The sequence below is a fragment of the Tamandua tetradactyla genome, chromosome 6 (genome assembly GCF_023851605.1).
Source record: "Tamandua tetradactyla isolate mTamTet1 chromosome 6, mTamTet1.pri, whole genome shotgun sequence".
NCBI lineage: Eukaryota > Metazoa > Chordata > Mammalia > Pilosa > Myrmecophagidae > Tamandua > Tamandua tetradactyla.
This window is the reverse complement of record NC_135332.1, coordinates 89,355,716-89,376,193: the sequence shown is the minus strand read 5'-3', so window position 1 is coordinate 89,376,193 and position 20,478 is coordinate 89,355,716. Positions and strand designations below refer to the sequence as shown.

Sequence of the window (20,478 nt, the reverse complement as noted above, 5' to 3'; positions counted from 1 at the left end):
TCTCGCAGCTGGTCCAGCCAGTCCAGACTGGGGTACGCTGTGTGTCCGGTCTCTGTCGTGGCTCCAGGAGCTGTTCTGTACTGTTTCTGGTTATTTAGTAGTTGTTCTGGAGGAGGAACTAAGACGCGTGCACCTTACTAATCTGCCATCTTGGCCCCTCCTCCATTGCTGCTATTTTCCAACATATCCTTTTATTTTTGAAAAAAAAAATGTGCTTTTGCAAATAGAGAATTGGTTTTGAGATTTCTGAAACCAAGAGAAAAAAGGTGCCATCTACTGATGTAAACATATTATTATTGGGAAGTATTGAAGAAATGTTTACCACTTTCAAACTTGAATAAAAAATGTAAAGCAAAATCAGAAATGAAAGAGTTTCTAATAGCTTTACCTATATCTGAACAGGTCTAATGTTTAACGCAAGTTTGTTAATAACAATGAAATCTAACTTTATCTGGTTCTTATGGTCCTTATTTTATATCTTTTTCTTTTTTTATTCACTTACATACTTTATGTGCCCTATTAGATATAAACTTCTTGAGAACAAGATTCTTTGTCATTTATTTTTATAACCCATAACTACTTTAGTAAGATAGTGGAGAAGTACACCTAAGTTTTATTTTGTTTGTTTTTACATAGGCAGGCACCAGAAATTGAACCCTGGTCTCTGGCATGGCAGGCGAGAACTCTGCTTGCTGAGCCACTCTGGCCTGCCCTTTTTTTTTCTCTCCTTTTGTTTCTTCACATAAGTTTTTGAATTAATAAATAATGTAATACAAGGTCACACTATTAACAACTAGAAGGGAAGAGACAGGAGTCCAGGTCTACTGAGTTCTGATACATTATCCTTTGGAGCAACCTTTAAGTTAGACATTGAATCACAATGACCCAAGGTGAAACCGAAAAACCCACGTAACTTTACTTCATTGTACTCTTTATTGATTTTTGTCTCTGAAGGTTGTCTAAGATGTTATTTTTAATCTTTGAAAAGTTTCCCTAGCACTTACAAATGAATTAGATGCCAGTTTTTTTCTTTTGTGCATGGCAAAATACTGCACACCTTCAACTTGTTGGGTAAAAATAACTATGACAAGTTCAGCCACTGAATCTTTTCCCCTGGGACATAGCCTGGGTTGCACCACTGCTGCCCCACAATGCTTGATGTTGGAGGGTCTGTGGTCTTTCCAGCCCACATTTATGATATTCCATAGTCATCTGCATTCCCACATGGCACTGAGCAATATTTGTTTCAAAGGTAAGAATCTTCCAAAGTTCTTTGAATGAGCCAATTGGGAGAGAACCATGCTCTCTTTTTTCAATACAATTATCAACCATATCCCCATACTTAGCCTCTATGTTGTGGTCTGTTTCACAAACATTCTTTATGACAGGGTAAAAAGAAAATATTTTTCATTGTAGGGACAGGGGCATATGGAATTATATTGAAATATGGGCAACACAAACTCATATAAATATATCGTGTCTAATATTTTAACAGGTGTTATAACCTCCTTTGTAAGTGGCGTGTGGTTATCCTGTAGGGCAGGAAGTTTGGGTTCCACCCAGAGTTTGTTTCAGAGGTTGAGACTGATGATGCCACACACACCAAGAGGATATTAAAATGTTTATTTACACCTTGTATGGGGAGAAAGAGAGAGAGACAATCCTCTCAAAGGTGGCTGAGATGGCCCAGAGACAGAAAGATGTCTGCTTGGGTGTTTGTTGTGGTTAGGGTGCAGGGCTGGGTGAGGGTGCCCACCTAGGGGCAGGGTTGCCAGCTCCCAAGGAGGGCATGTCCAGTGTTCTGACCAGGTTATACAGATGTGGGACAAAAGAGAGGAGAAAAGGATGAGGATTAAATGTTGTGATGCAGAAGATATGAAAATAGGGACAGATTCCAATAGTCCAGCTGCTGAGCACCAATGAAGGAACTCTTCCCAACCTCAGACTGATTGACCTGCAAGGCAAAAAGGTTTTTTATCTTTAATCTGATCTTAGCATTTCATATATACATTTGTCTCTTTTAATATTTCTCGGGTCATGGATCATTATTTTTGTGTGTGCCTACATCTTTCTGTCTATATGGCAAGAAAGAAAACAGGAATTTAGTCTCAATTGTGTGTGCCTACATCTTTCTGTCTATACGGCAAGAAAGAAAACAGGAATTTCGTCTCAAATATAGAATTCAGAATCCAACTGTGCACACATACTTATCATTTTTCTCCTAGAGGCTGAGTTTAAATTGCTTTGCCTTATCTTTCCAAACAGGGCGGCGAATCCTTGGGCCTGAGATGTTTTTAAACATAGTTTCACTTACCGTAATTTAATGAACATCTATGGATGATCTTTGGTGTGCACTTTCACTTAAACTGTGAGAAAGGTGAGGGCCCAACATGTAACAAGGACTTTGTCAGATACTTATGCACTTTATCTCTTCATCAACATGATGCCTTCATGAAGCCAACCTTATTCCCATTTCTTGGATAAGAAAGTGGAAGATCTGAGTGGCCCTATGAAACTAGATGCCAGTGGTTAAGACAAAATGAACCACAGTAAAGACTCTGGGCACTATATAGCATGTTTAGGAGATGCAGAGCAAGGGTCAAGGCTGGGCTCTAGAAGGTGCTGGGGGCGAAGAAAGAGAAGTTCAGCTGTGGGAGCTCAGGAAGACCCTTGCATTGCACACTAAGCATCTGCCCCTCTGAACTAGATTTAATCTTTACCTTTAGATTCATTGGGATGTCCTGTCAAAGCAATATAAAATTCCCCAAACCTCCAGGGCCTTATGTTTCATAGAGTTTCAGAACCTTATGAATTCCATGGGGAAACAATGATCCTTATTTCAATTATCAACTGAGGTTTTGGTAGAAACAAAGGAGTTTTGATGGTGATAATTCCATTGTCCACTATTTTGCCCTAGAACATCCATGCAGCAGCTCTGTATGGCCCTCAGGCTTACCCAGAAACAGGGCTACATGCTGTCCCTGACAAAGCCTGGCACAGGGCCAATATTTAATATATATCTGAACAGCTGATATTTCTGTATTTCTATAAACAGCCTGTTCCGTTGCCCAGTATAGACACCTGCTCAGTGTGAGGGCATGCTGTAGTCCACCATGCAAAAATGAGGAAGGCTACCATGGCCTCAGCCAGGTTTGTCCTTGCATTGCAAAGCCCTATCCTGGCAGCTCTTAACATTTTCTACAGAAATGGATGAGGGAAAGATGGATATGCTTTACAAGTGAGTTCCTATCATACCAAATGGAGGAGGTGGAGGTGGAGGTGGATATGGTGGTTGAGCTGGAGGTGGCGGTGGAGTTTGTGGTTGTGGTGGAGGTGGATGTCCAGATAGAGTTGCAGTTCTAAGTCCAGGTGTGGGTGGAGGTGGAAATCCAAGTGGAGGTCCAGGTGGAGGTCCAGGTGGAGGTGGAAGCCAAGGTCGTATTCCAGGTGGAGGTGGAGGTGGATGTCCAGCTGGAGGTGGAGGTGGCAGCCAAGGCCCGAGAGGCCTCCAGGGTGGGGGAGGTGGCCCATATCTTAGCATTGGTGACAGAGGGCCTCTCCCAGGGTGGTCCATGAAGAGTGGTCCTGGGAAAGGCAGGGGCCCTCTTGTAGCCATATTGACCTGCAGACAAAAGGAATCAAGTTGAAATAGGATAGACCAAAGCTGAAACCCAAGGAAGCAGGGGTCAATGCCTGCCTTGTTACAGAAGACTAGAAAACTCCACCCTCACACCCAGTCCCATGTCTGCTAAGTGCTTGCAAAGGGTGAACTCCTGTCACATGTCAGTGCCCCTGTTTGCAGAGTGAGGAAAAGCATGGTGGGGCTGTCCCAGGGGGCTTACAGAGGGAAGTCCAAAGAATAAAGACAGCATATTCCAGACAGTGAACCACACCATTTTAAGAGTCAGCAACAGGCTCATTAAGAGCTCTGCCTGCAGGACCTGCCTGGCATTCTCTGCTTCCCTCCCTGATGGAGGGGTCTTCTGCTCTCTGAAAGTGCTACCCAGGGGTTCGAGATCTTTGGAGAGATGGTGTTCCTAGAGGCCTGAAGGAAAACTTGGAATGTGTTTTCTGATAGAAGCTATTATGCTCAGCCTTAGGGTTTATCTTCACTCCTAGGTGTTAATGTATTTTAGAACACTATGAGATGCAGATTACATTTATCCTATACAAATTGATTTAGGAATACCAAATAATAGAATTTAATAAATGTTATTTTATTTCAAGGAGGAAAATTTCAAGGAGGTATGATATGAAGACTTACCAGCTATAGCACGTGCACAAGTCACAAGAGAACACACTGCTGTGAATGTAATTTAAGGTAAGAACCTTGGCTGGGAATAAGCCCTACAGGGAATGACTGGCTGTTGTGTTCAGTACCTCAGTTTAGTATAATTTTGCTGTTACTAATATGTAATTTCTGATGATTCAAAATACTTTTACCTAGTAAAATAATATTTTTGGATTCTGCAATAGCACATTTCCAAACAGTGGTGGGAAAAAGATGAATTATGAAATTTACAATGAATCTACCCTGACTAGGAGCATTCACCATTGCATGAAGCACACAAGAGAAAGTCGGAGGGTCAAAGTTTCATATTTTTAAATGATATGTATTACACCCAGCCCCAAACTGGAGAGGTGTAAAAAAACAACTATAGCAAAAACTTCCTATCAGTATTCCAGGTACCTCCCCAGGTAGAGGAAAATGTGAAGTCAGTTGTGCCATGAGATTTGCAGTAGTGGAGTTAAGTGTGATTCTCATATTCTTCTGGGAAATCCAGCAGTGAATGCCCTTCAGGTCTTGCTCAACGTTTAAGGAATTACAGCTTCTGCAGGCTCCTTAAGGATGAGAACTGTGTATCCAAAAGCCATACTTGTTGCTTTTTGAAAAGTGAGGTGGTCAATATATATGCATCAGAAGCAGAGGTGAGGCGTGGAAAGAGTATTACGATACAAATGAAAATCCCAGGGCATTTACCTTGCCACCCTCCGTTGCCTCCATAGGGAGTGGTCTTCCCAAGTTGCCATTCCTCAGGCGTGCTGCAGCAGTTCCTGAGTCAGATAAAGGTGGGAGATCTGACTGAGGTTGATTCTGACTTTCATATTCTGTGCTGAAGATTAGCTGCCCCTCCAGACCCTCCCTCCATGAACGTAGACTCTTTATGCACAGGTCCCCTACCAGAGGCCAGGGTACCACAGGCGCCTCGGAGTCCCCCTGAGGACCAGCCAGGGTGGCTGTCCCGTACCCCAGAAGAGGACACCATAGAGCCCTGTGTGCAGGTACAGGTATTTTTGTTTTTTTATTTTTTTGCGTGGGCAGGCACTGGGAAATAAACCTGGGTCTCTGGCATGGCAGGTAAGAACTCTGCCACTTTGCCAACATTGCCCACCCAGGTACAAGTATTTTTATAAGTCAACTATTGATGACAGGTCAGGGTTCAACTTTATCTTGAACTCTACACTAAACCAGGGCCCTCTTAATACATAAAGGAAATGGCTAATGATTTAATTACAGATTTGTATGAATTATGACAGCTGCTCTCATTGAGTCAGACATAGAATGTTTTTTACCAGGGGATGGGATAGGAGTAAGATACGGAATTTAAGGCTTAAAATGTACAAGGTTCCCATTGGGAATGATGGTAATGTTTTGGTGATGGATGGTGGTGATGATAGCACAACCTATGAGTATAATTAATGGCACTTAACTATGTATCTAAATGTGATTAAAGGGGAAATATTCCATAGTATATATTAACAGAATAAAAATTAAATATCATCCATGAAAGAACAGTCCATAAAGTGAACCTAAGTTAAGCTGTGGACTACAGTTAATAGTACAATTACAAAAACGTGCTGTCATCAATTGTCAAAAAGGTTCCAATCCAATCAGCAATGCTAGGTCCTAATAATAGGGTGGTATATGGGAATCCTTCATTTTATGCATGCTTATTCTATAAACCCATAACTGCTCTAATAAAGAAGCATAAAATAAAATAACAATTGCTTTGATTAGGAAGAATATCCTGGGCACAAATAACACTGATCAGTTCTTTCAGATTATATATAATCTGACTTCTGTTTCTGACCAGGAGTATATAAATATTTATGAATAGAATGTACTTATAGACATTAATATAATACTAATAAGAGAAGGAATGATCCACAGGGCATTAATGCAATGTTTTAGGATTACATTTATAGCACTACAGGATTTAGGTTACATAGGAATTGAATTTATAATGAATACTAAACATCACAATAAAAAATTAAAATAAAGCAAAAGGAATCTCCAACAATAGTAAATACTTGTTTGCAATATTAAGGTAATTTTGCGGTAGATTACATATACACAGATTTTATCTCTAAGAAGGGTATATAGACCACATTCTAAAATGTAATTCAGGTTATTTTTCTCAAAAATAGTGAAATAAATCCTTCAAACTGTGTGCTTCAAGGTGGGAGGTGATTCCTGATTCATTACCCTTACAGTCACATCTTTTTGCTGAAGAACTGAAACTGGGGCTGGTATTCATCAGGTTGTGCATCAACATTAGTGAGGAGAGCAAGGTCCCTCATTGCCAGGAGATGGCCCCAAAGAGCCATCTGGCTGGCACATTGTGGGGTTGGACAGTATTTGTTATTCTGTGAGACACCTGTTTTCTTAGTAAGTGCTTGGGATGGTTTCCAGGCAGCACAGTGATACCACACTTTACGTGGATTTTGCTGCAGAAATTAAAGGGCTGCTCTTCGCACAGTGCTCCTTACCTCTCCAGGGAGGGTTCTGCTTGTCAGGTCTTCCTGGCATGGGTTTCTGCATCCTGCATTCCTTTTGCAGACTCTTCTTTTGGGTTTCTTCCCATATTCTTGAATATAAAGAAAGATTGGACAATGAGATACAGAAAACCGAGTCCTTTCCTGAATACCAAAGAGCTTAGCTTTAAAAGCTTGAATCAGCCTGAAATAAAAAATGTACATCAAAATCTGTACCTGTGTCTCAAGTGGCGAGTTTCCCTGGTCTTTGCAAGCAGCTGTCTTTCTAAAGCATTTGCTTTGAGCTATGGTGGTAAAACACATTCACATTTAGTGGTGGTAGATTTTGCACCAGAAAGAGAGAAAGAAAATGCTTACACAGTTTTTGTGAACCTTCACCTCATGAAAACTGATGTGAAGAAGAAAACACATAAAAAAAACCCCATGTGTAAAAATTCTGAGCCTCACTGTGATCACCTGCATTAGGTGCCTAGGAATTCTGCTATTGACAGGTAGGTGAGGCTACCTGGTATCTGAAAGATCTCTCTGATTGCTGCATTCTTTGTTCCACTTCTTCCATTCTTTGCCTATGGATTATAATTGTTTTCATCAGTAACGTACAATACTGAATACAAATGTAAATACACTACCCATCTTCCCATCATCCTAACAACCATACCCTGACAGGCTTTATCCACATATAAAAACATATTTCATGTGTTTATAAGAGAACAGGAGGATCTAAGGTATTTCTGCCTAATTTATATGACATGTAATGCCTGGATTCATAGGTGATAGTCAAAAACATCTGTAACTGCTCTTACTTTGTCCCTTAAGAATTCTGCTATTAGTATCTTCCATCAAATATTTTTTCTTCCTTTCATTATATCCCTAGCATATTTCACAAGGATGTAATGCTGGGCCTATGAAATGGTGAAATCATATTAATGGGTAGTGATTCATCCACAGCCATATTTTTTTCCCCAGGAATTATGACAATTTACACAACCCCCAGAAATGTTTGCATGAACCAAGTTCTTGACAATTGGGCCAGCATTGGGGGGTAGGATATGTTTGGTAACTAAGCAGTTTTTTATTTGTAAACTTAATAAATATTGTTTTCTTGTGAGAATTCTCAATATACATGTTTCCTGGCCATTTATTTTTGTTACTGCGCAACTTGGGCCTGAACAATGGAAAAAATATTAAAAACGAAAACTAGACAACAGAATTGCCATGAGCCACTGGTGTTCAGTAGCTAAATTCACTGGTATTTCTCTGCCTTCTCTGCTGCCAAATTTGCCTTTTCCTCTACAGGTAATAGCCGTCTCCCACGTTCCTTGTTCTCTTTTAGTTCCAGGTTTCTGTCATGGGGATGAAATGTATAACATTGCTAGTCTCCTATGTGAAATTCGTCTTTTCTTCCCTCCCAGGAGTGTGAGGTGTTGATTCAAATGTCACCTCCCACCTTCCGTTTTAAGCCATGGATTTAGAAATACAACCAGAGGAAAGAATCCAATCCTTCTGTTGAGAGATAAAGAGAAATCAGGTTTGGGCCCCCTGGCTAATGGCCTACATTTTACAGCTTCCCCACAAAGCTCTCTACTCATAATCATTAGTATATACAGCACATGTAGACACACTATGTGCCTGTCTGAGGCAAGTCTCTTGGATGAATGCTTACTTTATTCCAATGCAGAAAACCAAGTGTGATTACCTCCTGAGAAACCAACACATGATGCTGACTCAGAGTGACCCCTCTGATTTCTACACGGGAAGACCTGTTTCTCAGTCCAAAGCCAGGGACCCTGACATAGATGGGGAGACAAAGAGAGACCTTTCAATACATGGTGGCTGTAAAACTGTGTAATTGACTGCTGGAATGTCTATAGCTCAGATATGGGATTCTTGCCTCCTACCTCAAGGTTCATGGCTGAAGAGAAAATAAATCTTAGTACTGGCAAGATCTACTAAATTGAATGGTGTCTGAACTGCTGTGCAGAGTGTTACCTCCTGGAAATAGACACTAGCTCAGAAACATGTGAGTTCAGAGTGTCAATCTATTTTAACAAGACTGTGTTCATTGGCACTGAAGGCAGCAAAGGGCAATGTCTAAGAATGTTTATTTGCTGTTTTTTTTTCTTCATTTTTTCATGGTTCTTATTTAAAAGATATTCAACTTGACATATGATTTTCTCTGGATTAAGGACAAAATAAAGACCTCCAGGAATCATGGACAATAGCACTTGAGAGAGAAAGGAAGGCTTATGCATCCATTTCTAGGTACCCAGTCAATAATTCCACAAATATTCTTTGTGGGGCTTTCCAGGTGGTTGATGCAGTGTACAGTTATTAGCATACAGAGGGGCCCAGGCACAGCCTATGTCCTAAGACAGCTCACAGGCTAATACATATAAGGTACCAGGGAGGGCAGAGCAACCCCAGCCTCCTGCTTGGAAAAGGAAAACGGGAACCTTGTGTCTTGATAAAGATCAGGGAGAATTTGCTTCAGGCCATGGACAGTGGGTCTGATCTCCCCTTGAAAACAAGAATCATAAAATATGAACTATGGGAGTGAAATCATCTCCAGAATCACTAGGCAAAGAATCATCAAAAAGACACGATGTAGGAGGGGAAGGAAACCCAGGAATAAGGTCAGCCTGTAATTTAGGGTACTCTTTACAAGGTTCATTGATGGTTTCCAGGAGAGACTACAAAGATACAGGCAAGTTCAGCCGATTTCCCATGAGCACGTGCTTAGAGGATGTGCTACCGAGGGTGTCACCTAGTAAAACCTCAACTGTTTTGTGACTTGAAAAGCTACACACCAGGAGTCACAGTGACCAGGAAATTCATTGGCTGTTGTAGGGATTGAGCCTTTGGCAATGATCTCAATTGTAGACTCGATTAAGAGGCTCTGGGACAGCTTCTCTCTGTTATGTCCTACCAGAAATAAACTCTAGTCTTTTCTTCAGCAAGATAATGCCATCCCAGGCTTCAACTTCTAATTATTTTTTACCCAAATTCTGGTAATCAAAAAAAAATGACCAGACAAAGGAAAGAACAAGGCAATGCCATGTCATAGAAACCAAAGTACAGTACAAACTGACTCAGAGGGAACCAAATGAACTCATCACACAAATGTGAATTATGTCTCTATGTTTTAGAAATTACAAGTCAGGATTATGAATTTCATCAGAGATCTAGTAGCTATAAAATTGAAAAGCTGAAGTACTGAATTTTAGAACACAATCGATTTTACCAGCAGATTTGACCACTCTGAAGACAGAGTAGGAAGTCTTGGAGATTGGTCCTGTATTTGGGGGCCAAATTGGACCACATATATCTAGGGCTTACTTTAAATATCAAATAATAGCCCCCATTCTGTGTCTATGTGCCTATTTCTGCAACATCCCTCTCCAGGATGGACCTGAGTGGGTAGGAGATTGCTGTATGCTGAGAATATAAGTGGACATTTTTGCTGAGGAGATAACAACAGACATAAGGAGCACAAAAGCTTCTGGTGGCTCCATGGATCTCTGAAGTTTGGTTCTAGCTATTGTTTCTAAGGAAGAGATACAGCTGAAGCCTTCTCAACAAAAGGATTGGATTATTTCCTCTGGTCATATTTCTAAATCCATGGCTTAAAATGGAAGGTGGGAGGGGACATTTGAATCAACACCTCACACTCCTAGGAGGGAAGAAAAGACGAATTTCACATAGGAGACTAGCAATGTTATACATTTCATCCCCATGACAGAAACCTGGAACTAAAAGAGAACAAGGAACGTGGGAGATGGCTATTACCTGTCCTTCTGAGGGGCCGTGTGCGGCATGGAGTGTTAAGGGAATGGAAAAGATACACTTAGGTGTATAGACTGGAAAGCTAATGAGGAGTGGATGGATTGATGTTTGGAAGGGGTGAGAAGGGCAAGAAGTTGGAGGCAAAGAAAGTAGCTAGGTGAGCAGGGCAGGAAAGATGATTGGCCCTGAGCTAAGGATTTGGCTTGAGAAGGGAGAATAGAGCAGGCTGCGCACAGGGGACTGAAAATATACTGGTGCCACTGAATCCACACCATGAAGGAAAACAGTTGTCCTTTAGGCAGCTGGATGACTATTCGTGGCAGAGGTTAGTTCCTAAAGGCAAACGCTGCAAGAGATTTGTGTCTGTCAAGGCCACACATTAAGCATGAACACCAGAAAATTTTGAAAAAAGAATAAACTGGTTGGTTGGTGAGCAGAGAAAGAGGGAAATAGTGTGTGGCCTGGTTTGGTGTTTCATAGAATCAAACAGCAACCTGAGCACTGAGAAAATACTTAGCTGTGCTCAGAGGTGGTCATATACACAGAAGATATAAAGAATAGGAGTAGACACAGGCAGAAATGGAGTTAGCCCAATTTCAAAGAAATCAGTTATCTTTGTAGTATGAGAACTGAGAATGCACTATGAAGTTGTATATTTTTAAGGTTACCTAATTCCAAAAATGTGATGTATATTTCTACATCCTTATGAATTACTCAGGTAAACTCTGCAAAATATTTTTGCATGTTTGTAACTCTCAATCCCCTTGCCTCAGTGGTGTGTATTTCTTATAAATCTACTAAGTGTGAAACACATGGCGCCATTGAGAGCTAAAGATTCTTACAGGGTTTTGAAGATTGTATTCTACAAGAAATACACCAGTCACTCAGGTTATTTTGAGAGTCATTACAGAAAATGGAAGAGAAATCCTAATAGGTAAATTGCACACAGAGAATATAAAGGTGGAATTAATGGTGGAGCACAGAGTTTAAATCATCAAAGTGACAGGAGCAACTGGGCAGCAGAAACTTGTGGTACAGAACCCCTTTCCCCAAAGGTAAATTTCAAGCAAAAAAAATCTGACAACAATGAAAAGGAAAGAAAAGTACAGATTATGGAAGCAAAGCAGAAAGAAAGAAAAATTGTTTTATATTGACTAAACGTGGCAAACATATGGCAGCAATTTTTCTCATAAGTGATGAAAATGATGTACATTTGTCCACACATTCATTCAACTAACATTTGATTCAGTAAACACAGGGACATCTTACTCTTGGGGATTCATCTTTCTTTTGTTATACATTTCCTGTAGCTTTTCTGTTTTCATTGTCAGCATTTCACTTTCCTCTTCTAATGCAACTATCTCAGACTGCAAAGCGTCACATTCGACTTCCAGTTTTTTTATACATTCTGAAAAGTACAGAACATTTTGGTACTGCATGTGTGCACATGGAACTGTAAACTTGGAAATCTGAGGGCTGAAGAGAGAGAGGGGCTTAAATCCAGAAAGTAGGAAGCCATTCTCTGCCTTCCAGTGACAAAGCATTTCCACTAAATAGGAATGTCTTCTCAATAAACAACCTACCTTCAATGGTAAAATTGCTGGGAGCCTCACCTCGCAGGCCACAATGTAATGTGGATAGTGCAGGATTTGCCTAAAAATTGCAAAAGGAAGAAATCTTGCACCCAATGCACAAAAAATGTCAAGAGCCAAAATGTGGTAACAATTTTAAGTGACATACTTTTTAAGGTGTGATTCAGGAAAGATGGCATTTTTACCTTAAATGTATTCACTTCATCTGAGACAGTTCTACTTAGTTTGTTGAGTAATTCAATATCATGCTTCAGTTTGTTGACCTACAAGAAATGTTATAAAGGATTTTGAGTTTGAAATATAATATATGGTGGTATTAAAACATAGCCCCAAGTGTGTGAGCCTTGTCAAATCTAAAGAACAAAATGTATTATGCATATGTTGCCGGCTTCAGATTTAGACTGTTTATAGAAAATAAACTGTGACATTAGGCACTGAAGTGAAAGAAATTATACAATAATAATGGAATCACAAGGCCCATGGAAAGAATTCAGGATGAAATTTAGAAAATATAGAAGTTGTGTATACCTTTACTTTATAATCACATATTTTTTCTTTCAGTATTTTGTTTTCCTTTATGATATACTGTTGAGCATCAGGTATTTCCTCTTGTAGATATAGAAATATCCCTAAGAAAATGAGAAAAAAATGAATGAGGTAGAATGTGTTAGTAATAAAAGCACATGGTCTGCTACTATGTGGGCAAAACACCTAGGAGAAGTCCTAGAAATTCATACTCTCCTGACTGGCATTTAATTCTCTCATGTGAACTTAATATGCAATGAATTGTGGTCCTGGGTCTCGACTGACATCAATACTTAATAATCCCCACCTACAATGCATATATGGGATTCATTATCCCCTTTTGCATCCTGGTTATATCCACTGGAATTAATGGCTCACTCCACTTAAATTTCATACCTTGTGGTGTAAGTGTCAAATAGACACTTACCTTACCCAGCAATATTTAGAGCCTTCTCCAAGCCTTAAGTTCTTTAGATATACCAGCATTGTCTCATTCCTTTTCCTTTGTCTCTAGACCCAGGTTATGCCAGGCACTTCCCACCACAAACCTCAGACTAGTGCCACCAATGGCTCCCTAAGCTTTTCTACCCTAGATTGAATGCCTCTTCTTCTCCTGACTCCTGGAATCTGTACCTCTTTTCAGTCAGTTTTCTCTGTTGGGGGGACCTATTCCGATTCCTTCATTCAGACAAGCAAGTGAGGAATCCTAAAACTTTCCAGAGTTATCAGGATACCGGCCATCAGAAATTATGGTATCTTCTAACTGAATTAGAGTGAAGATCAAGCAACAGTATTGAGAAAATATTCCAGAAACAACATAAGCTAAAATCTTACCTGAATGTAGTCTATACCCCACCTGAAAGAAAGTAAACAACAGCAAGTTTAATGTAAAAATATTTCATGAATACAAAACTTCTAAATCCTAATAGTCAAAATTAAAACCAAGAGAGATTGTAATATTGGATTGGTTTAAGATAATTAATCCTAAGAATGGAGAAAATAGAATATATATTTTAAAAATTTCTAATTAAATAGAACATAATACTTCAAAATTAGTTTCTGGTTAAAGCACTGAGGGAAAATACCTCATCTTGGAACAACCGTCTCTCTACTCATTTCTTAAAAATGCACAAATCTACTTGTTTTTAATAATGGGTATAGCAGACATTTCTATAACAAATAGGCTAAAGTATAATTAACCACAAATCACTTATTTGTCAATCTTTAAATGAGATTGGTTTCAGAACCAATAATTATTTAAAAAACCCATAGGTAAACAAATCTAAAGGCCAATGTTTGGGCTGAAAATCTCATCTAAGATTACTTATTCAATGTTGGATATTGGCTGCATTGAGTAATTCAATAATCTAGGTCATATAATTTACTCCCCACCCCATTCCCCAAATACAAAAAACATCAAATCAGGATGGGAGTTGGGAATACTAGACGAAATGCACAAGCAGGAAAATAAATGTCAGGTAAATTTTTTTCAAGAGGGCTAAATGTTCTTTCCAAACACTCATAATCCCCAAATGATATCGATTAATTGTAGCTCGATAAAATCCTTGCAGTAACCTATTGAAACACTGGGTAATGTAACAGTTCTTTATCACCTTGGACATTTTCTCCCATTCTAGTATTGCATATGGTGATTTATTGCTAAGGCATCCCCCCAAATTATTGTAATAATGGGATCCTATTGTACTATGAAAACATTATAATGCTATTGAAAAACATGTCCAGAGAGATCCAGCCTGAGTAGTCATGAAACTCTTTATCTAAAGGAAATCCTCAGGGAGAGGTGAAGCAGAGATTGGGGGATATGAGAAAGCATGTAGAAAGAAGACTCTTCTTTGACTGGACTCAAAAAACATTTCACTACCAAACAGTGAACTATGAATATCAATTAAATATACCTAGTATTGGTCTCAGGTTAAGCTGGACTTGAAGTTTTATTCAGTTAAATCATAATGTGATGTTACAAATGTTTTGGTGTGTGACATATAATCTTCATAAGTATTACTTCATCTACGGATCAAAGCCAGATTGTTTTATATGACTAGAGGGATACATTTATGAATATCTGTCTCAAGGTTTATAAGAACTCATCAAGAATGAAATCAAAACAAAGTAGAATGGTAATTTGTAGATTTCTAGAGGGTCATGAAAATAAAAGGATAAAACATTGCTAAAGCTTTGCATTACATAACATGAAATTTCTTTCCAGGATGTTTGTGAGAATTCATAGTTTCACTAGCAGTAAATGAAAATACACATTTAATACACAAAATTTCACATTAAATGGAAAGTATTTTTAAGTTAAAGTTTTCATTTAGGATTATAGACTTGTTTTGTTCACTGAGTTCTTTACCTTGAAAAAAGTAAACTAATTATATTACTAGGTTAGCTTCAAACTTTAGCATTATTTGTATTCGTGTTAGTCATCTAAAATGAAACAGTAGGAACATGACTATTAAATGTCTAGGTTTGTTATGAATCATAGTATGCTTACAAGTTAATTTAGCATACTCACATCTAGAATATCTGTCCATAAGAAAATGGCAGCAGAAATAATCCCCAAGCAGATCAAAATGTTGGGAGACTTCCATGGAAATCCATAAAAATCAGGTGCAAATTGAAAATTGTCCAGTAGAATATCAACTAGCTGAAATAGAAATACTTGAAATAATGAGAACCTTAAAAGTGTACAATATAAGAGATATGAAGAAACATTCATAGAAATTTTAAGTGATATCTAAGAAATAACCATGACCCTGAAAATCTCCAATGGATTCCACTGATTCCACAAAGATGGAAAGTTGGCCACTTCATGGTTTGTACTTGGCTGATTTTGTTGTTGTAAGTCAGGAATTTGGCACCTTTAAGTAGTGCACATACTTTCCATGCTTTCCACAAGATAATGGATTAATGGATTACATAAAACACATAAAAGGAATGCAATACAACATTACAACGAACAAACTATTAATACATGCAACATCAGCTACCTATTAATTTCTCAAAACTCATTTAAGAATTTTATGAGAAAACTCATTTACAATTTAATTCACACTCATTCAATGTACCAGGTCTGTTTCATGCTAATTAAATCCTTTCCTGATTTAAAAACCCAGACCTCTGAACTGCCTTACAATTTCATCTGTGGTCCTCACTGTGGGATGTGCAAAGTGGGTAATGTTTGCCACTCCTGTGACATCTGAAAACTGCCCTATCACTGGTATCAGTGATGAACCACTACCTAGAACACAGCTGACAGGGCCACTGAAAACTGTGTTTCTGGGGATGCCTCAGCCTCTGAGAAATAAGAAAATGCTACAGCATGAAGCAAAGCAGAGAAACCAAATCATTTCATAAGCAAAGAAACCAATTTTTTTATTTCCTGAAGTATATAGCAACATGAGCGCGGCAAGAAGAAAAATTAATGAGAGAATTTGGAAAAGGGAAGGAAATCAGAGATATATGAAGACAGGAAAGACATTTATCTTTGTTTCATCTCTGCCAGTGAGACTGAGGGTCACGGTTAACATCACATTTGTACACAAGGTGGTGTCATAATTCTTATACTCACACAGTGTTAAACAATTAGAGGCCATCAATGCTGGATATTACCTCTATGGACAGCCACACATAAAATGCTTGATTTCACTTCTGTAGATCAACCTTGCTATGGAATTATTCATTGACTTGAAAATTCAAGTAGAATATTATTTCAAAAGGACAAATTCTGCATAAGTGATTCTCAGGATACATGTAAATAAGTGTAGGAGCCCTGGGAGGAAATACTCTGAAAGGCAAGATGATGGACAAGTCACAGTATGTTCCCTTACAAAGCCCATGACTTTTACAGGTAGGTCAAGTGGGTTCACTGCAATATAATAATGAAAGCAATTGCCCCCTGGGAAATACCAAAAAATGTACCAAGGAAACCTTCCCATGCTGCAAAGATTCCTTTTGGGTGATCCTGAATTCCATGCTTTCCCAAGGTGGGGAAGGAAGAACTGGCCTTAGAATGGCCATCAGGATTTATGGAGGTGGACATGATTATAAACAAGAGTGCAGGTGGGAAATGCGGGAGCAATTCAGTTTTCCAAATGCACAAATATAAATCAGGGAAATAAAGCATATCCACTCTACATAAAGTGCTACCTATATATAAGGAACATTTTCCAGTTGTAAAAATTATCAATAAATCTCTTGACAGAGATTTGTTTGACTCCACAGAAACAAAATAAAATCTTTGGGTGGGGAGATTTAGGGACAATTCTGCCCAAGCCCACCTGACTCTGACCATAGGACCTTCTAGATCCCTTCCTGGTAGATTGGAGCATAAAGATCCAAAGTGACCTGCCTCTCCCTAAGGGCATTTCTCCAGTCTCCCTATTTGCTTTTCTGTTTTCTTGGGGAAGTGGGAGTTCGTGGTGGTGGAATATTTTGATTTTAATAAGAGTGAAATATTTCAAAACTGGGATTATATATTTCTCTCTGTTTGGACAATCCTGCAGTAATTAAAAACAGTTTCTGTTTTCGGAAAAGCAAGTCAATATGTGACCCTTTTTACAGAGAGAAGGACAATGACACATCTGCCTCCTGGTCAGGCCAGTCCTAGTGACTCCCCTCTTTGTAGATATCCGAGAAGTCTGCAGCAACTGTTTCTATTTCTGATGGAATTCTAAAGCTCCTATAAAAGTAACTGCACACAGAGACTATTGCGGAGTCTCCAGGAAGAATCAACTTTAGAATTAGGAGAAGGGAAGGGGAGACTCAGAAGTTCAAAAAGCCAATAAGTAAATCAGTTCATAAGACACTTGAATCTTTTAATAGAGAGTAGCTGTAACACCAGTGATTAGGCACCTCTCTTCCCAAGACTTTGAAGCTTTCAGGACTATGTAAACCTACTTAGAGAAAAGATGAAATGCACACGGGGTCAACTTTCTGTAGTGCCAGGGCCTGAAGTCTCATCTAGCTCAGGCTCCCAGAAACAAGTCTATCATTGTGACTATGATTACACAAGAACTCCTTTGTTTTTTTTTAGAATTCCTTAGTTTTTGATGCTATAAATGTACACTTTTCAGATTTCCATAGTTTCCAACTTTTCTATGTGTAGAACCTGCAGTGGTGGTAGGATCCAGAGCTCAACGTAACAACAGTGGACAGAGTCCATTAAAGGCTAGAACAAGAAACCTGTGCACAATGTTGCAAGGAATACCTAGCCAACCTTAAAAACCTGAAGACAAATTCATCATTTAAAGCCACAGTGTGGCAACCCAGTTAAAGCAAAAACGTACAGCAAGTTAAATGTTTACTCACACTCGTGTTTGTGTTACAAGACATTGAGCAGTCTGATCGGAGCAGGACGAGCCAAACAAGCAGCCAGGGAATCCCCATATTGGGTGACTCCCTGAGAGCAATTTAGGGCCAGGAGGAGGAGGAAAGGGGAGGCCTGATGAGGAGTGGGTTTGGGTGAAGAAGGGGAAGGGGTGAGGACAGGGATGGGAAGGACTGGGAATAGGGAAAGGGGAGGAAAGTAGGGATGGGGCAAGTCTGTTATGCTGGAGGGGCGTTAGGAACAGGAGGGAATCTGGGATGAGGTGGGATGAATTTTGGGTGGGTCAAATAATGCAGAGAGTGTGGGAGGGTTGCTAAAAATCAGGACAGGAGTTCAAAATTGTCAGGACACAGAAGCAGGTAAGGTAGGACTCTCAGGAGCAGTAGGAGAGGGAGACAGAGGCTCTGTCTTCCTCCCAGCCTTTTCCTGTTTGGTGGCTGCCTTAGCAACCCTGCATCTTTTAACTCCTCCCTCGCCCAATCAGCAGCCTTCTTCCCTGGCTCATCACAGTGGAACCCTGCCGTGTGCACCCCATTTTTAGAATGCCCCTTCCCCCACTTCTCCTGCACCACTCGCCATCCCAATGACAGTTGCTCTCTGGAACCTTTACAGGTCTTCTGATTTCTTTTCCTTTTCTCCAACTGTCCATGTCCAAGTCAAGTCTCCTATACAGGATATTTAAAGAAGCCCATCAATTACATGAGAGTAAGATCGACAATCCAGTAGAAAGTGGCCAAAATAATTGAGAAAGTGCAAATGTTTTGTTCATTGAAAGCCTTTCATCTCATGTACCACTGAGGGGTCCCAAATTAAAGCCATCATTGATGTCTCTGCACACACCCAACTGACTAAAGAGGAAGTTTGACAATAGCAAGTACTGAGAAGCCTGGAAGCAACTGCTTGCTATGAGGATAAATTGGTGGTACCAGTTTGAAAAGCAGTTTGTCATCGCATTTTAAACTTGAACTCAGTAGCTTCAGTACTCAGTGAGATATATTATTCAAAGATGCGTCCCCATGAACAGTGTAATATGTGGACAGGAATGTTTATAGCAGCCTTGTTGGCAATTTCCAAAAGATGGAAACAAGACAAAAATCCATTAACAGAAGAGTAGATATATAATGTATGGTGAACTTGCAGAGGAGTTAGTATAAGCCAGCAAAATAAACAAATTACAGCTACCAGCAACACTGCAGTTAAATCTACAATTCCACAATAAGCAAAATTACATTATATAGTGATATATATCTTAACTACTTTTAAAGTCAGCATAGAGATTATCAATAGGGGTAGGGAGAGGGATTATTAGCAGAAGAGTCATTAGGTGTTGGGTGGGGGGGTATTCTTTGGAAAGGTCCTATTTCTTTACATGGGATTTGGTTACTTTTTTTTTTTTTTGAGCGAGAGACACTTAAGCAACAACAGAGGTTACTTTTCATTTGCCTCCCAAGAACTCATTAAACTCGACATTTAATTTATGTTATTTTCTTTATGTGTTTCCATATCACCATAAAAAGTGGACACTACACAATGCTGCCTTAGACCATTTATTTTTTATTAGAAAGACAAAACTTGAAAGTTTGTGTTCAGGAAAACGTTAGCTTTAGTTATTGGAAATGGTTTGAAGTATGGCAAAATGGAATGTAGGAGACTATTAATTGTGAAAAACTATCTTTCTATGGTTCCTCATGAAATAGTGTACAGTGCTGTTTGAATGTTCCATTAGGGTTTTCCTCTTTTAATTCTTTCTCCAAGTGCTTCTCAGCCAAAAGTTGTTTACTTTCATTGAGACTCATGGCTTTTATGAAAATGGACATAACAAGCATATGGGAAATTGAAGTTCTCAGAAAAACTCCAAAATGTTTAAACATTAAATCCACCCTCCGCCCCAACAGTTCTTAAGAACAAATCTTCCAAAACTTACAACAAACAAACCTAAAACATTGGTTTCTAGCTGTGCTATATATTTAAGAATGACACATTTCTAGATTACTTGCACAGAACCTATTTTGGAAAGGGACTGATGAAGAGCTGATAGTAAACATAAACCTGTTTATAGAAATATTCACGTATATAAAGGTACGTTTTTTATAAAATATCAATCCTGTTTCTGTACTTTCTAATGATCATAGTAATAGATAGAAAGATATATCTGTCAAAGGAAGACAATGTCAAAGGGCTTACATGTTGCATGTGTTGAATAATGTTCCCTCTCCAACTAGGGTCTCTAATTAAAGATTAAAGATTTAAAGATTAAAATAACAGTTAAAGCTCACCCTAGGTATAATTTTATTTATATGCATTTCATCTGTGTGCCTGTAGATAGTTCATGTTATGCAAGATTTTAAGGATGCTGGCCTGTCCTGGATGCTACTAAGGAGTTTGGGGGATGATAATTGATTCATGTGTGTCCCGTCCAGCATTCTTAAAATTAGCATGGCACATTTTGCATAG

The 20,478-nt window shown here is 39.1% G+C and overlaps 1 protein-coding gene and 1 long non-coding RNA gene across 3 annotated transcripts in view; one reads left to right on the top strand and one right to left on the bottom strand.

The window, feature by feature from the left end:
• LOC143688604 (uncharacterized) overlaps nucleotides 1–5,284 on the top strand; it is a 130,689-nt gene extending 125,405 nt beyond the window's left edge. Inside the window, exons 2-3 of the long non-coding RNA XR_013178167.1 lie at nucleotides 4,228–4,321; nucleotides 5,174–5,284. This is a non-coding gene — a long non-coding RNA (uncharacterized LOC143688604). The remainder of the gene's footprint in view (nucleotides 1–4,227; nucleotides 4,322–5,173) is intronic.
• Nucleotides 1,615–18,446, bottom strand: LOC143688601 (uncharacterized). Of its 2 annotated transcripts, XM_077166731.1 has the most exons (13): nucleotides 18,006–18,446; nucleotides 15,211–15,342; nucleotides 13,512–13,533; nucleotides 12,681–12,781; nucleotides 12,338–12,415; nucleotides 12,144–12,213; nucleotides 11,830–11,968; nucleotides 7,283–7,343; nucleotides 6,994–7,061; nucleotides 6,772–6,869; nucleotides 4,982–5,055; nucleotides 3,256–3,622; nucleotides 1,615–1,954 (listed from the first exon to the last, which is right to left on the bottom strand). In XM_077166731.1, the coding sequence occupies exons 1-13, from the start codon at nucleotides 18,081–18,083 to the stop codon at nucleotides 1,941–1,943; spliced, it is 1,302 nt and encodes a 433-aa protein (XP_077022846.1). In that variant the 5' UTR covers nucleotides 18,084–18,446; the 3' UTR covers nucleotides 1,615–1,940. The 2 variants fall into 2 exon arrangements, with proteins under 2 accessions (XP_077022846.1, XP_077022844.1); XM_077166729.1 differs by lacking the exon at nucleotides 1,615–1,954 and having other exon boundaries at nucleotides 3,196–3,622.
• Between the last annotated feature and the right edge of the window lie 2,032 nt (nucleotides 18,447–20,478).

Coding starts and splice junctions, on each gene's coding strand:
- LOC143688601 (XM_077166729.1), bottom strand. CDS start 18,083: ATGGGGATTCCCTGGCTGCTTGTTTGGCTCGTCCTGCTCCGATCAGAC. Junction 7,344..11,829: donor AGAAAGATGAATCCCCAAGA/GTAAGATGTCCC, acceptor TATAATCCATAG/GCAAAGAATGGAAGAAGTGG. Junction 3,623..4,981: donor AGGCAACGGAGGGTGGCAAG/GTAAATGCCCTG, acceptor TTTTGTCTGCAG/GTCAATATGGCTACAAGAGG.